This window comes from Gadus macrocephalus, chromosome 23 (genome assembly GCF_031168955.1).
Source record: "Gadus macrocephalus chromosome 23, ASM3116895v1".
Taxonomy (NCBI): Eukaryota; Metazoa; Chordata; class Actinopteri; order Gadiformes; family Gadidae; genus Gadus; species Gadus macrocephalus.
This window is the reverse complement of record NC_082404.1, coordinates 8811844-8828961: the sequence shown is the minus strand read 5'-3', so window position 1 is coordinate 8828961 and position 17118 is coordinate 8811844. Positions and strand designations below refer to the sequence as shown.

General features: G+C 45.5%; 1 protein-coding gene across 1 annotated transcript; it reads left to right on the top strand.

Annotated features, from left to right (window-relative positions):
- Nucleotides 1-6212: 6212 nt before the first annotated feature.
- Nucleotides 6213-16092, top strand: LOC132452473 (uncharacterized). The gene is made up of 4 exons (XM_060045121.1): nucleotides 6213-6382; nucleotides 7272-7947; nucleotides 8931-9081; nucleotides 9462-16092. The coding sequence occupies exons 1-4, from the start codon at nucleotides 6315-6317 to the stop codon at nucleotides 15401-15403; spliced, it is 6837 nt and encodes a 2278-aa protein (XP_059901104.1). The 5' UTR covers nucleotides 6213-6314; the 3' UTR covers nucleotides 15404-16092.
- The last annotated feature ends 1026 nt before the right edge of the window (nucleotides 16093-17118 follow it).

Below are 17118 nucleotides of genomic sequence, written 5' to 3'. Positions count from 1 at the left end.
TGGGTCTCAACCGAGCCGGCTTCAGCAGGGGTTCACCTTGTTAATCTCTCCACAGAAATAGCACCGGCCACCGTTTTAGGTTAGCGTGACGTAGCCAGCGATACCACACGGTTATGTAGAGGCTGGACCTGCGCACACACGAGGAATACAGGGAAACTAATCCACTCCGCATCCCCCCGAAACCCAATTATCTTTCCTCTAACACAGGCTCAGTAGATTAACCTGTTAACCGTTTCCTTATCTAAGAGGATGTTGTTTTAGGAAGATGTTGGGATGGGCTGTGGTGCACATGTCAGGTCCTGGCAAGGTTAGGGATTAGATCTCACAACCCAAAGCCTGTTTACTAGAAGCGGGAAAGCGACAAAGAAAACAGGAGGAAGATTCACACACAAGGGACGACAACAAGGGACAGAAACTACCGGGGAACGTGAATACCAGAAGAACAGGTGCACAGAATACCAGTTATCCATACAGGTGGTGGGGATTTCACAGACAACACGCAGTGAAAACAAGCAACGCATGGGGTTGGGGCAGATCATGCTACAAAGAATAAACCTATTTTTGGTTCCATCTCATTTACATTTACATTTAGGGCATTTAGCGGACGCTTTTATCCAAAGCGACTTACAATAAGTACATTTGTCATAGGAAGTGCATCAATATATCGCTGTCGGTACAGAAAGGATGTTCATAGAACCAAGTGCAAGTACCACAATCGCTAGGCTAATCAATTCCCCGTGTTACACCCATGATAGCAGCTACTGCAGTTGCTACACAGTTAAGTACTACAATACAATACAATACAATACAGTGTACAATGGTGGCTACAAGGGGGGAGGGTGGCTATGCAGTGTCGAGGTGGACTCTGAACAGGTGAGTCTTGAGTCTTTTTCGGAAGATAGTGAGCGACTCTGCGGTCCTGAGAGCGGCAGGGAGCTCGTTCCACCACTGAGGTCCCAAAACCGAGAAAAGTTGTGACTTTGCTGAACGGCCTTTGCTAGCACTTAGCGATGGCGGCTCCAGACGTCCAGCTGAGGTAGTTGAGCGGAGGGATCGAGCTGGGGTGTGTGGCTTTAGCAATGCTTGTAGGTAGGCAGGGGCAGTTCCATTGCAGTGCGTGCATTAACTCCTGATATAGCCCTACAGACACCTGCTAAGTAGTTCCAGTCAATGTTTAGATTCTCTGCCCGAGCCCGAGGCGGGCCGGGTCGGGCCGATATTTCCCACCACTATACTCGGGCCGGGCCTTTGATCGAGCGTTTTTATTTTTATTTTACCATTGGTTTATTGGCCTAATCTGAGGAGAAATCTATGCCATAAACAGAAATATTATAGGCCTTTATTACACGGGTCTTCTCAATGCCGTGGAACGCTCCGTTCACTTGCATGGGTAGTAGTCCGGTGACTTGTCTACCCCAGCGTCTACCGTTGCTAAGCGACGTCACCGTCTTTGCAGACAAATTATTTCTCTGCTGATCAACACAACAAATGGCCAAAAGACTTTTATTCCTCCCCCCCCCCCTTAAATAAATACTATGGCAGAATTATTATTATTCTCATTCAACTTGAACATGTGTTTTTACAGTAGAGTGGTGGAGGGATGACGTATGTTGGCCAACCCGGAAGTGAGCGTCGCCCTGGATTCCCTCGACAAAAAGCCAACGGGTTCTTCCATTGGATTTTGGATTATTATAAATTGAAACAATTTATTAAATAAATATTTGAGAGATGTCATTACTCATTTGTGAGATGAGTTTGCTTCCTATTTATGTCGAGTATACACCCCTACTGTCCACAAGCATCCCCCCATATGGATTTGGAGAATTGTTGCCACGTCCCAGTGGTGGAGGTATCATATATATGAAAGAGGGCATTCAATTATACTATGATCAATTAGGAGGTTCACAGTTCAAAATGGTACCATGAAATGTCTTGTTTATGGTATTAACCAGTTCATTTCTCTTTTGTGAAAGTCACCAAAAGTCGAAAAAAGTTAAACGCAAGGTCACAGGCTAACAGTGGAGCTGTGTTGGGAACCAGCAGCCAAGAGCTTCCATGGAAACTTTCTACCCATGTTAAATAGATTTAGTTGGCAATTCCTTTTCTGCCCATTCTTTTTTAAACTTGTGGAAGCACTTTGCAGTACTGGGAGACACCATTTCTAACGGCAATGGAGCTAGATTCTAACAACATCAAAAGATGCCCAAAGCAAATACCTTTAACCCATAGTTGTGTTTTATCAAATTAAAAAATTTCAGAGTTTCATTGACCACCTATTGAGCAGAAATATTTTGCATACAAATCTTTAAATAGTTTAACCACATTAAGAAAAATACATTTGTTCATTTTTTTTATTAGTGAAGCCACAAGTTTTGCACATTAGCCAAACAGAATACCTGAAATATTGATATTTCAGCCCTTTCGGGTTAAAACAAGAGAAAAGGACAACCTAACAAGAGTGAAAAGTTTGGGTTAGGTGACCTATAGTTCAAAGATGTCCCTGGTCAGGTAGACTAAATAAAAGTGTATTCCCAATTGCTCCAGGACATTCGTGTAATTTACTTGTGAGCTCTCCCTCAATCCTAGAGAGACATCAGTGTTGAACCACCAACTGAAAGAGGGTATTTGTCATTAGTATGAGTGACAACATTTCATGGCTATTAATTTAGTTCATTATATTTAGCCGATTTGAATAGACTTTTCTAGCAGGTGAGGCTGTCAAAGAACTAAATATGGAGCAACTACAAAAAGTAAATTTGCAGCATGACCAAATTATACAAAAAGTATAGGAACTGTTCTAGCAGATATGTTTTAGAAGTCTCTTTTGATAGGCAGGGAATAATTGTCTTTGTCACCCTGTAGTCATGCCATCAAATCTGTTGGGCCAACTCCTCGACTACTGCAAGCCAACAAATTGGCTCTTGCACACCAGACACGCATTTTGCTTTATTTTAGGTTTTCAAGCATCTTAAAATACCCAAATCATCGCTCCAATACACAAGTCAGCTAATGGACTACAAGGAAATGCTGAAGCTAGTGTTAGTGATGGCGATAGAAATGGACAAGCTTGCGTGTACAAATATGCAACTAGAATTGCAAGGTTCACAGCCCAGTTGCATAAGTGCAAAGGTAAAAAAATAAAAAAAACTTCCCACAAACTAGTCAACATGGTTAATTGAAAGCCTGTACAAAACGACCATGGAATAGTCAAATGCAGCTTTACTGCGGATGAATTAAGCCAAATTGCATAAACATCCAATGTTAAACAGTATACAAATGCAATCAAGGTTGCACTCACACTAGGCCATCTGGCCGTGACCGTCGCAACTGTGGCCTGGCCACGGTAGGCTCTTGTACATACGCCATCACGTCGCTAGCATCCAAACAATTCTACCAAACCTTAACCAACTAGTGAAAAATGGAACAAAACTTTAGCACACACCCAGTGACTAATCACCTTGTCCAGGGGTGTTCCAACGTGGTTTACCAGAGGGCCTTGTGGACTTAAAGTAAGCCACACATTTGACAGACAGCACGGAATGACGTTAAACTAAGCTAATCTACAGGTTACTAGTGCTAGTGCAATTACATGAGCATTTTGCACAATATTTGTACTCCAATGCTACGTAAAGCAGGCTTCTTCAGAAACCTGTAACCTGCTACATTGAAGGGCAACTGTAACAAATCCTGACCAAGACCGAAAGATGGCTCTGGAAGCCACTACGGCCCACGCAGCAGATTACTGCGTGGACCGTGGTGGCTTCCAGATCAACCCTTCGGTGGACCATTCATACACATGTATTCCGAGGATGTTTTGAAGACACTGGAGTCCCATGGCACTAGATTCCTTTGAAGACTAAGTTGGTATGGGGGGGCCCAAAGGGGGCCCCCCCATAGATCTTGTCAGTCAACTAACACCTGTTAAGAAAAACACACACACATCACAAGATACAAATCAGCAAAGCTAGGTTAACAAACAGCGGCGACATGCATGTCAAGGTGCAAAGAGCAGGGATACTGATGGCTTGTGTCTGAGGAGACAGCCCAAAAACGTCAACATTTAATAAAGGAAAATAACTTTTACTCACTGCGGTGGTCTGTTTCGAAGTGCCATGTTGGTAGCAATATTTGTCTGGGCTGTTCAGTCAAATGCCCACAAAAACAAACACGCAACAACGCATACTTTCAGTTTGTATAAAGTGACAATAGTGATCTCCAATCTAGATCGAAAACTTTCAACCCTCCCTAAACTCAACCTCGATTGACACAGGCCGATGCGAAAAGTAAACCAAACCCAATGTTCATCTTTAATAAAGGGGTGCGTGACAGGTGATCTCAATTAAGAGCTAATCAGAAAGAACACACTGATCGGCTATGAGTGAGACGTTCAAAACGAGGACGAGGATTTAACGGAATTGTTACCATTCAAATTCAAATTTCTTTATTATTGGATAGGGTATGATATCAATGATTTGGGCTTTGAGTAGGCCTATATTTCTTAAATATATTTCTTAAATTTTTTCACCCCTTCGCCTTTTGAATATGAAATCTATAATCTCAGCCTCTCTATAATTTGCCCAACACATTTTATTGTTCAAATAAAATCCCATCCTTATTTTGCCATTCATATTGAATCTTTACTGTCTTTCATTGTACAACACAATCATCTAATAATTATTCATAACGCTCTTCCATCTCCTTGGCTGCATTAAGACGAGGCTCGGGTCAGAGCAAAGATCGGGATCCACACATGATAAGGGATAAAGTTATTTATTAGAATAAAGTAAGTATCATGAAATCTGTAAAGGGATTAGTGTAGCGTATGGAAGATTAGAAAATGTGCGATTATATGGTTTGGACAGAAAACCAAATTACTTTTGTGTGTCAAAACGGGCAGGGTGGTCGTGGACTCCTGAAAAATACTATGGTTGTTTTGTATGTAGAATAAAATGCCATTGTACATTTAAAAAAAAAAGGGAAGACTTTCACAATGCAGGATTCTGGGAATGCAGTGATGGAATCCCGATAACACCTGTTCCCTAATAAATGGGCTCAAGATTCTGAGTCTGCCTGCAAGAGGTTGTGTGTGTGTGTGTGTGTGTGTGTGTGTGTGTGTGTGTGTGTGTGTGTGTGTGTGTGTGTGTGTGTATGTGTGTGTGTGTGTGTGTGTGTGGTTGAGTGATACATAATATCAGTGGAAAATATTCAAAAAACATCAAACCAAGTGTTCATGTGATGTTCTGTTACACTGATAATCAAATCCTGGAGACGTTTTGGTCCCGTCAACCCTCTGCCCAAGGGTAGGGAGCGATAACCATGGTGATATGAAGCGGTAGACCAGGAGAGATGGGCTGCACTTGGAGAGAGTGAGGGATGACATCTTCGTCCAGCGGTCGCAGTGCTGCTCAGGGTCCAGTGGATAACAGGCCACTAATCCTCCCTAATCCAAAGACCTTCTCAATGGGATTACATGGCCCCGAGGAGCCCTCACGTTCTACACGCAACCCATTGGCTGATGCAGCTAAACCAGCCAAACCAAACTAAACTAAACCTAATCAAACCACACCACACCAAACAAAAAAACAAAACAAATGTCGACATATTGTAATTGTCCTACTTGAAGATGCTGTTAGGGCAGGTAGGGGTCAGGGGTCATCCCGCTTATGGATATTTACAGGAAGACTGAGAATTGGGTGTCGAACCCAGAACCTTTGACGAGGAGTGCCTTCTGCTCTCGCCAACTGAGTGACTGACTATGTGACAGTAGGAACTGAACCAACAACCTTCTTACTGGCAGTTGAAGACCCTTTTCAATACAATACCCAGCCAATATTGTTGATCTGGTGACATAAAGGGGCGGCAGTAGCTCAGGAGGTAGAGCGGGTTGGCTGGTAAGAGCAAGATTGCTAGTGTCGAGGTGTCCCTGAGCAAGGCACCTAACCCTAACAGCTCACATCGAGCTGGCTGTCGCCTTGCATGGTTTACTCCGCCGTCGGTGTGTGAATGTGTGCATGAATGGGTGAATGTTAGGCAATATTGTAAAGTGCTTTGGATAAAAGCGCTATATATAAATGCAGGCTATTTACATAAAACCGGTTTTATTCTACATTTATTCCACTTAAATCTGAGGTGTGAAGCGTTCATTTGAACGGGCCAAAACGAGAGCACACTTTGAATGGCACACCTTTCCTAAAATGACCAGCACGCATCCACAGAGTATTAATGCAGATTAGATCTGACTAGAAGATTAAGCTAAGTAGCCGCTAGCTCCAGGAATAACCTGTTGCCGTGCGCTCGGATCCACCGCCTCTGACATGCACAGCACAGAAAAATCCTCATGGATTCCTCCAGAAAGTACTGGGAGCAAACAACATTCACATAGGTGAGTTCTCCATTATATTTGTATATTGTGAGGTCTTTTGGGTATTCCGTGTCGTTGTCGTCGGTTGTTTTTTTCCGACCGTCCGGTTAATTCTGGTTAAGTCATCTGAGCTGGAGGTGCGTAAGTGGGAGGGCAAATGACATACAGAGATACTGTTTAAATGGTGGTTTAAAAAGTAATCTGAATGTGAAAATTTGATTTTAAATGTTGTTCTTGTTTCCCTTTAATATTACATAGTTTGGTGTTAGATAATGAATTAGATGGAATAAAGAGTTTATAAGTTATAAATCCCTGAATTTTAAATGAAATTGAAATCCAAGTGTCTTCAAAACTAACTTTGTAATACCTTTAATGTTTTCAAGGCACCCTTACATTTAATTGTTTAATGTAATTAGAGCTAAAATCAGATTTTTTTTACATCTGATTTTTACATCATTTTATCTGTCTGACAGTTACGCAGTGGACTTTTTATTTCTTTGAATTTATATTAAAGAAATAAGAATTAGTTATCTTTAAAGAACAAAGGCTTTTCTCTCGGCCAATGGGAGCCGCTCCCCTGTTGCGTGGCTGGAACCAAGCCAATCAGGTAGCTTGAAGGCATCACCTGAGCAGCTGGTGAGCTCCCTGCTTATTTGACCTGTTAGACCAAGGCTTCCACAGTAAACAACATATGTTGACCTCATGATGTTTGTTTACCAACTACCATCCACGACTCAATTGAAGACACCAGGATTTTCGAGCCGGTCTCCTTCAACCATTTTTGTTTGCTTATGCATGAAAACTTAATTTTTTCCTTGTGTCTTTTCTCCAACTAACCTGTAGTTTGGTGAGAAGCGGTTGAATAACTTATCTTATCTAACTGATCTCTCCATCGCTGTTCTTCCGGCAGACCAGCGATGATGTCGGGGGCCCCGGGGCCTCGCAGGGCCCTCCCCCCAGACCAGTCCAGATCTGGGGGGAGCAGCCACACCCTGACACCCTCCCGCCAACCGAGCCACAATCTGGACCCCCTACCCTCCAAGAGGATCTGCTTCTACAAGAGCGGAGACCCCCAGTTCGGGGGGCTGCGCATGGTGATCAACCGGCGCACCTTCAAGAGCTTCGAGGCGCTGTTGGACGGCCTGTCCACCAAGGTGCCGCTGCCCTTCGGTGTGAGGAACATCACGACCCCTCGGGGGCTCCACGCCGTTCACACGCTGGACCAACTGGAGGACGGGGGGTCCTACATCTGCTCCGACAGCCGCAAGGTGAAGCCCATCAACCTGGCCCTGGCTAGGAAGAAGCTGCCTCCGTGGTACAACGCCCGGCCCGGTACTGGGCGGCGCCGGGCGGTACAGGTGGGCAGGATGTACCCCGGCGCGGGGAAACAGCGGCGGGGGGCGGGGCCGGTGGTAATGGTGCACACGCCGCGGAGGCTAACGGTGTTCCGTAACGGGGAGCCCGCCGGGAGTCAGACGGTGACGCTGAAGAAGAGGAGCACGCAGAGCTTCGAGGTGGTGCTGCAGGCCCTCTCGGAGCTGATGCAGTTCCCCGTGGTCAAACTGCACGCCACAGACGGGCGCCGGGTGAGTGCTCACTGGCCGGACGCTCTCACATCTGGATCGGTTCAGACTAATCCATTGTGATGAGCCTCGACTAACGGACCGTTAGGTTTAGTTGTTCGATACTTTATATAGACAGTGCCAGGAATATTGAGAAAACTTCAGTGACATCTGCCTGAAAAGCATTTTTGGGTTATTGTTAACATTGTTTTGGGTTGTTTACAGTTTGTAACCAGAAACATAATTGAAATCAACCCCAGTTAAGTCCTCCAACTGTTGCCAAACACTCATTAATGATGAAAGGTGTGACACCGGACAAATCGAGATTTTCGCCACACAACATTAAAAAGGAATAAAATGTTAAGAATTATTTCCGAACATTTACTCAAAGATTTTAGAAAATGTCTCAGTAATCATGAATGGAAGTTTCTATGGGTTGGGTTTAATATCATCTCGACCTAGAGCGGCCTGATTTAGCCCCTGGCCTGTAAATATCCACAACTGGGAGAGAGAGAGAGGGAGTGAGATAAGCTGCTTTAACTCGTCCTAATACCAGGCAAGGGATTCTGGGATACGTTAGCAGGAGAGAGATGGATTTAAAAGAGAGAACCAGAGAGAAGTGAAGCTCCGGGAAGGGATCACTCAACAGCCCCCACACCAGGGTGCCTCTCCTGGGGACAGAGCAGAGGGGCAGATCCCTCCCTCTGGATCTCCCCATCAGAGATCCTTAACACTGTCCATTCAGATCCTTTGACTCAACACATTGACACTGTCCATTCAGATCGTTTGATGCAAAGAGCTGCTCAGTTAAGGAAGGCACTCGCATACATGCTTATTATTAATAAGGGTTACATTATATTTGGTTTCCTTTGATAGAGTAATAAAGGTACTCTTTATTAAGGGCTGACATGTAATTTATACAAATTTCCTAACTGACTAACATTGTCTAGATGGCTGTTTAAGTGTGTATCGTTGTATAAAGGCTGTGTGCGTTGTGTTTGTGGCAGGTGGACGGCCTCCAAGCCCTCATCCTGTGCTCTGGGACGGTCGTGGCTGCAGGCAAGGAGCCCTTCAAGCCAGGAAACTACGACGTGCACAGATCCCCCGCTCCAAAACGTCCGCCCGGCACCCGACCCGGGTCCAGGAAGATAAGGCCGAGTGAGTCTTGTCAAGTGATTCAAAATCTTACAGAAAAATATACATATTTCAGAGGTTCAGTCAACAGTGCTGGGTATAATACCTGGCTCCTGCTCTAAGGAGGAGAAGCAGAATAGGCTGAGGCAATAGCCTGAACCCTGATACCAGAAATTACCTACATAGCCTCTTGCAGTCTACTATTATACAGTTTTGTATCTAATATACACTGTCCATACTTTCACTTGCTGTTATCCATTCCTCTTTCTAACTGTGTCCCCTTTTTTCCTTTTCCCCTGCTCCTTGGATTATCTGTGGAACACAAACCAATGGGATTGTACACGTCTGATAATTCAACCTCGTTCTACCAAAACATTACTGAACATTCTCCACTGAAACAAAAGGCAAAAGGAGGTCAAGGAACTACTCAGAGTCCTCCCAGAGATACTTCCTCAATCAGCTCCACAACTCCCTCTCAGAGAGTGTGTTCGACAGTAACCCAACAGACTCCATAGAGCTGGGGAACAGCCACTTGCTAGAGTCTGTCGTGGAAATGGACGCAGAGCCCTGCTCCGACCATGGAACCCATGAGCAAGGCAGCTGCCTGCCGACGGAAGACGACATCGAGAAGTCCTTCCGGGTGAACGAAGACGGCAGCATGACGGTGGAGATGAAGGTGCGCCTGACCCTCAAGGAAGAGGAGACCATTCATTGGACCACCACTCTGACCCGTTCCAGCGTGGCCAATGAGCCCCTTCCAGACTGTTTTCCAGATCCAGAGCCGGAACAGGAGAGCGGTTCCCCCGAACACGACCGATCGGAACCATCAGAACCGGCGCTTCCCTTAGAAACCACTAGCAGCCGCAAACCCAGGGGGGACAACGATGACAACGACCAACCGCCGCCGCACGAGAGCGGTGTCTCCGGAGAGGAGGGGAACATGGAGGATGATGTGACGGGGAAGACCAATCATGTGAAGTCAACCTGGAGGGCTCCCACACCGGGCGTCAGGAAGGCCAAGACCTCATCGGAGAGCGCGAGTGCAAACATGGCCGAGCCAGTTCAGGAAGGCACCGTCCGGTCCTACTCCTACAGAGCAGAGACCGAGCAGTATCGCATGGTCCAGCAGAGCAGCACAAGGCCAGTGCCCAAACCCCGAAGGCTTGCCTCTATGGATGTCAACTACGGGTACGGTCAGGCTGAGTTCAATTCAGTGGGGATGTCCGAGGTCCTTCAGATTGAAAACAATGGAGAGGAGGTCACAGAGACTATGTTACACGTGTACGAGCAGCAGACCTGCCAGGAGAACTACTATGCCAACACTAACTACCGTGCTCAAGGTGTCTCCGTGTACGGTAACAACTATGGTAGACCCTCAACCTCTGACACGACGTGGAGCATGAATGCTAATGTCGAACCCCAGTTTGGTAGACCTTCCACCGCCTCAGAGTCCATCCCTAGCATGAGAGCTGCAATTAGCAATCCCTGTAAAAGCCTGGTGCTAAACACCCCCCAAAAAGAGTTCACTGCAAGCAAAGATTATTATAAGTTATTAAGAGAGTCAGGGAAAGGCAAACAGCATCAAAATGTGGCTGATAAAGCTAATAAAAAATCATCCAATACCAAAGCAGTCAAGAAACATGTCCGGTGGATTAAGTCGCCTGGCAACAGAAGAAAGCAAAGCCTCACAGAGGCCTCTAAGAAACGCACAAAAGTTAAAACATTTTCCAGCACCGGGTTTCTTAAGAAAATCTATGGTGGTCGACCAGTGAAGACCACGATGAGGAGGAAGAAGACCGCAACAGAGAATGAAAAGGTGAGACCAGCCACAGAGAGTTCAGATCCTCCAGATGTAACCATGAAATGTACCATCAAAGATCAATACACACTATCGTCAGGGGATGATAAGTTGCAGGAGACCATCCCATTTGAAAGTAACATGTTGAAGCTATCATCCAAAACACGAGCAACTCAACAGCAACTGACAAATCAGCGATCCATTCACGAGGAGAGACAGACACATAAGGCATCCAGTGTGGTTAACAGAACATTGCCACTTCCTGTGTTCAATTCCTCCAACTCAGTTAACAATGAGTATGTTAAGCACTGGCTGGAGAACTCTCCTTCCCAGCATGCACTCTGCCCTGGGGACCGAACTCAGGCGGACAAAATTACATGCCAGGTGGGACTAGATGGTGGGATTCCTGAGGAGTCAGAGGTTAGCTGTTTGAGCATCTGCTCAGAAGACAAGACAGAGAAAGCACACACCAAACAGACACCTAAAAACATATCTGTACCCAGTAATGCAATGCTTCACACGCTGTCATCCACAAGCAGCCAAACCGTGGCAGACAGACAACTAACCGTTAGTCATACAGCTGACCAAGATCCTTTATGTACTGATCACCCCAAAACAACATCAAACTCAAGTCACTCTGAAGGCCGTGAAGAACCATTATCTAGAAACTCGTCCGTTAAGAGAGCACGGTTGGTCAGTAATCTCTCCTTTGAAAGGAAAATGTCTCAGAGGAAGGCTTCGGTCGAGAAATCCGCCTTAAGCAAGCAAACAACCACCAGCTCTATTCCCATCCAAACGGCAGACATTGAGACACTAGAATCAAACAAGCTAATGAAGAAAAAAGAACCAACTGCAATTCTGTTGGAAAGGCCAGTGAACACAGACTGCAACTTAGATCAAACCTCAATGGCTAGCCGATCATCATACTGTACGTCTGTGTCACCGGTTAGTCCATCTTCTAACAAGAGAGTTTCCCTTTCCAGCCTTGCATCCAGTGATGCATCCTACGTAGCTATACCTGCTTCTAAAGAGCATGATTCAACTATGGTGAAGGACAGTGATCTCCCTCTGGAGAAGAAACCCTCCACCAGGAAAGCACAGAGTGAGGCTTCTATTATCTCAAATGAGCCTCCAGTGAAAGAGATGCCCGTAGCCAACAGTCCATCACTTAAAAGAACCCAGCTAGACAGAAACCCATCTTTAAAATCAGCCTCTAACCCTAAACCTTCTTTAGATTCGTCAAAAGCTAAAACTCTCCACAGAAGCCCCTCCACTGAAAGCCCTTCATCGCTACATAAAACAAACTCCCAGAAGAATACTTCTCCTTATTCTCAGTCACTGGATGTGTTGTCATCGCCTGTAAAACAAATTACCAAAAAGAATGTGGTTGATAAAAATCCCTTCCCAGATACGAGATCAGAGCCGAACAACCCGGCACCAGAAGAACCAGAGATACCTCAGAGAAATCTGGAACCTGATTTATTGGACAAAATTGAAACAGGGATATCTGCCTCCATTTTAAACACTGGTCTGAATGAAAGCAAGAGAGAAACACTAGAACTGACAAACCAACCAAATCTTGAACCTGTGCTGGAGAAGATTGTCTCCTCCATTAAATCTATTAGACAAAGAACACAAAAGAAGAAGCCATATTGTCTAGAGAAGTCCAATAGCCTGCCTGACTTCTCAGGTCATGTGACAACAACATTTGGCTCGTCGTCCAAAGCTCTGCTAGCATTCCTAGCTGTCATGACATTAAAGGAAGTCCTGGCTCAAGAACCCAAGTGTGAGATGGATGAACTCAACCCAAGTCGTGCTGAGGCTTTGAAGCTCATCGATTCTCTCAGGGAAATAGCCAGCATTGAAGACTCTGACCAGTTGAAAAATAGCCTGTCAGAACTACAAATGTCTGCTTCAACACAACTCCTCCAAAGCTGGAAGGGTTTCCAGGAGCTCAGCAAGAGTCGCAGATTGCCAACTCAGTCTGAGGAAGGGTTAGGCAGAAGATGTGTGGACTACAGTGGCGCAGAGGAGGGTTCTATCGATGCACTGATGGAAGAACTTGACATACCAAAAACACTGAAAGAAGCACTTGCTGCTTTTCCTGCTTGTACACCAACAGCGAGAGATGACAGTGTCAGCGTTGAGGCCAACACACCGGAAAAACCCTCTAACGACAATGTTACAACTAACTCAGAAGGAAATACTGTGAATGGCAGTGATTATGTCCAAACCACCAAGGCAAATGCTGATCGAGAAGCCCTTGTTGACGTGAAAGCAATCGTTAAACGATTCACAGACCCTGGGAAACCTCAAGCATCCAATGAAAAGCCTGCTAATCTTAAACAGCCAAATTTATCTGATGATCAAAAGGTGGTTCATACTCAGCAGATTACACACAATGGAGAAGATTCAACAACAGATTTCAAAGACACAGCGTCGTTACAAGAGGAGCAGCATCCAACATCGGCCCCCCATGTTTCCATTGAAGACAACCAGGAGGAGGATTCAAGGAATAATGGCAAACAAGAAGAGGAATTGGAGCAGGGCAGCCTCAATGAAAACCAATCAATCAAATTAAACGTACCATATATGGATTTGGAGGAAGCCACAGAGGAGAGAAATGAGGAGAGCAGGTGCAGCTCTGAGAGCGAACATCTGGACAGAGAATTGAAGGAAATTGATAGGAACAGCGAAGACAGCATGTTCAGCCCTGAGGAGATGTTCAGCCCTGAGGTGGAGTCCAGCTCCGATGAGGAACAGAAGCACATACTAAGTACAGAAGGACGCCATGGAAACATATGTAATCCCAAAACACAGCAGAAGCTACCTTCACCGCAGGAGCCACAAGACGTTGTACTGAGGCATCTGAAACAAGTGAGAAACAACCCAATGTCAGACTACAAGAGTCTCTCCAGCTCGGAGGAAGAGGAGCAGAAGCTGCAACGCACCAACAGGTTTAAACGCCTGGGTGTCAACATCAGCAGCACACATGAAACATCTCGCCAGGATGTTGAGGATCAGACGAGCTCAGAAGATGACCAACATGTCGACGTTCAACAGCTGGGCCGGACCCACACCAAGCCTGTCCACGTCTTTCCCCATATAGATAAACAAATCCGGCGAAAACTGACCAAAATTGAGAGTTTGAGCGAAAGGAGTGAAGAAAGTGTGTCTACTCCAGATGCAGAGGAGCTGGGTAAGCTAGAAAAAGTCCAACCACAAGTCCAGAAACTTGAGCCCCAGGAACAGTTGAGCTGCACAGAGGCAATGACTAAGCCTGTATGTAAAGCTGTAAATCAGGAGCAGCGTGTCCATGGAAAACTGTCTGCAGAAGATACTTCCTGTCAAAGAGCTCCTCCACAAAAGAAAGCTCAACCAGCTGAGATCATATCTCAATCTGTGGCAGAAAGAATAGGTCTTTTGAAGCAACAGGTGGCTGAGACACAGTGGAAGAGCAAAACAGCAGGGGGTGCCAGCATCCGAATTCCGGCAGACGAAGCCCCCTTAAAGGTTGAATCCTCCACACCGGATACGAAGACAACCCAGCCTTTACCTGGCTTCAGGTCGGCACCTCACTCCTCGTTGTCCTTCAGCTACGAATCTAACGGCGTTATAAACCGGCAGCCCGAGGGTGCCAATGTGCGGTCCATAAAGGATATGTTCATGGCAAAGAGTCTTCCAGATGTTCAGCGTGAGGAAGCAGATGTCCATGGACCAATCCGCTCTGAGGCCAGTCCAGCCAGCCAATCTCAAGATCCATTTGAGCTGTCGGAGGCCGCGTCTATCGCGAAGGGCTTTGTGAGGAGGACAATCGAGAGGCTGTACGGCAGGAAGGATCCCACTGCTGCGGACACTCCGAGCAAAAGATCCACGTCTTCGCCAAAACCGAAGATAGAAAGCTTTAGCATCTTCTCGTCCCTCCCCTCGGCCCGGTCAAAGCAACGGTCCGACATGGCTTATTTTAATTCTACCAACACCCTCCATACATTGGGCGGAGTGACACGCTGCATGGCTTTCAATACGCAGGTGGTACCTGACAACAGCCTGCCGATGAACCAGGACAGAACGTTACACCACAAAACCTACTCGGACCAGGTCGAGATCAATGAGGCGGCGGAAACACCGCTGCCTGATGGAGATCTACCAGATGACGGCAAACAGACAGTCCCCGTTTCCCCGATCAGCAGAAACCCTGACCCAGTTGATAAGTTGGCGCTGACAAGGTGCACCTACTTCTCGCTGCCCTGCACCAGCGACTCAGAACCTGGTCCTGAAGACCCGGGGGCCATGGGCATGAACGCTGAAAGCATTGTTGATATAAAAGAGGACCAAGAGGAGGCAAAAGGCTTGGTGGCAGACCACGGCCCACTGCCTGGTTTAAGATTGCATGATAACAAGGTACACCCGCTGACCCAAGGTGCCCCTGGTGGTTCGGTTGTGGTGGTGCAGCCTGTTAGAGCCCAAAGGGTTGCGCCGAGACCTGTTGAGCTCGACGCTCTGGATGCGTTGTACACGTTTTGTGGACAGCACTGTCCCATCCTATGATGAGCTATTTTCAATAGGACTCCTCCAACTACGGTTGCTGTTTCGAGCCTCTGAACATTGGGACGAGATGGTTTAATACATTTTCTGGTGCCTACATTTGTCTGTTGCCATAAAATGGACTTTCAACCAGCAAACAAACCAACCAACTAAATGGTACCTGCGCCCCAACATTTGCTAAGCAACATATTAACCATTATACAAAGAAAAAAAAGCAGCGCTTTTTTTTTTAAGTTTGAATCCTCAGGGTTTCCTGTTTAAAACTGTAAATATTTTGAATATACTTGTTAGTGTACAGCATTACTATAACCATGTGTTTCTGTTCCTATAAACACAACAAAGCAGCTGGATCTTCAATGTGGCCTGTTCACAGAGCAACTATCCCAAGCATTACTGTAATCCTGTTCTAAACACCATAGGCAGATCGAGACCTTAATCACACCATCAGATAGCCAGCTGTAGAACTTGACAACTGTGGCCTAGATGTCCAACAATGCTCACAGAGAAACTGATTTCTAGACAAATAATTGATCGTAGTGATAAGCCTCTTGACACTTGTAATTTGGTTGTTTAAATATATAAACATATAATGTATAACATATACTTTTATATAGTTCATGTTTTATTGATCGTCTGGCAGCTGTGACTATTTTGTCTTGATTATTTTTTGAAAAATAAAAGTTTATTTATAACTGCCGGTGTTAATCTTCCATACTGGTGGTATCTTGGATCAATTCAATTATATCCTAATAAATACACATGTAGATTTCACTAATTTACATGCACACAGAATTTAAGTAATATGGTAAGGGTTAGCGTGTTTTGTTGATCATTTATTTTTATTGCATGTTCTACAGCAATACAAAACTGGGACAATGTTACATAAAATTCACGGCTGTCCAATCATAATCTCCCAAAGGAAGACTCAAGAAGTCCCATTTCCCTAAAAACATTCTAATCCCGAGAGAGCCCGAAACGTCCTTCATGTAAACAAGGCTAAATGAACGCTGGGCTTAAAATACCCAATCATTTGCTTTCTTTGGGTGATTGGTCTGAAAGCAGAGGTGCTTTCACACTGCTGGGCGTGAGGAAGTCTCCATGTTGTTCCATGTGTGCCCTGCTCTTGTTATGCCACCAGGCTGGTGAGTGTTGTGACAGGAGAAGACAGGAATGCTGGACAAGGGGACCTCGTATCTGTGTGAAAACACAAAGCCGTCACCCGACATGTAAACACAACACATCACACAACACACAAACACAATATCCTACCGTCCCATAACAATATACAACTACTATCCCATAACATGGTAAAACAACACGCAACTAGTGAAATAACTATATGCCAATGGTGGGTCCTTTTATCCAAATTACTTTGAGTATCTATCCAAACATAGGCAGTGTTTATGCCTTGCTCCACCAGCTGAGCTAGACAAGACCACTGCTGTCCATCACAGGTAAATACAAGTAACAATAGTGGACTTCTACGAATAACAGCCTTCCTAAGGGGAATACGCATGGACTATTAATCAATCCGAATTGTGACTTACCGACATGCTGAGTGCTGTTTGATTCTCACATTGGCCACTAGGCGGAGACATCCACATGAAGGACAACAGAACTAGAGATCCAGTGAACAGAATCATGGTGTGGGACTTTTTAGGTCCGTGATGCCACAACATCAAATAAAAGCAGCAGAGGATTGGGAGTCAGGGGCAGGA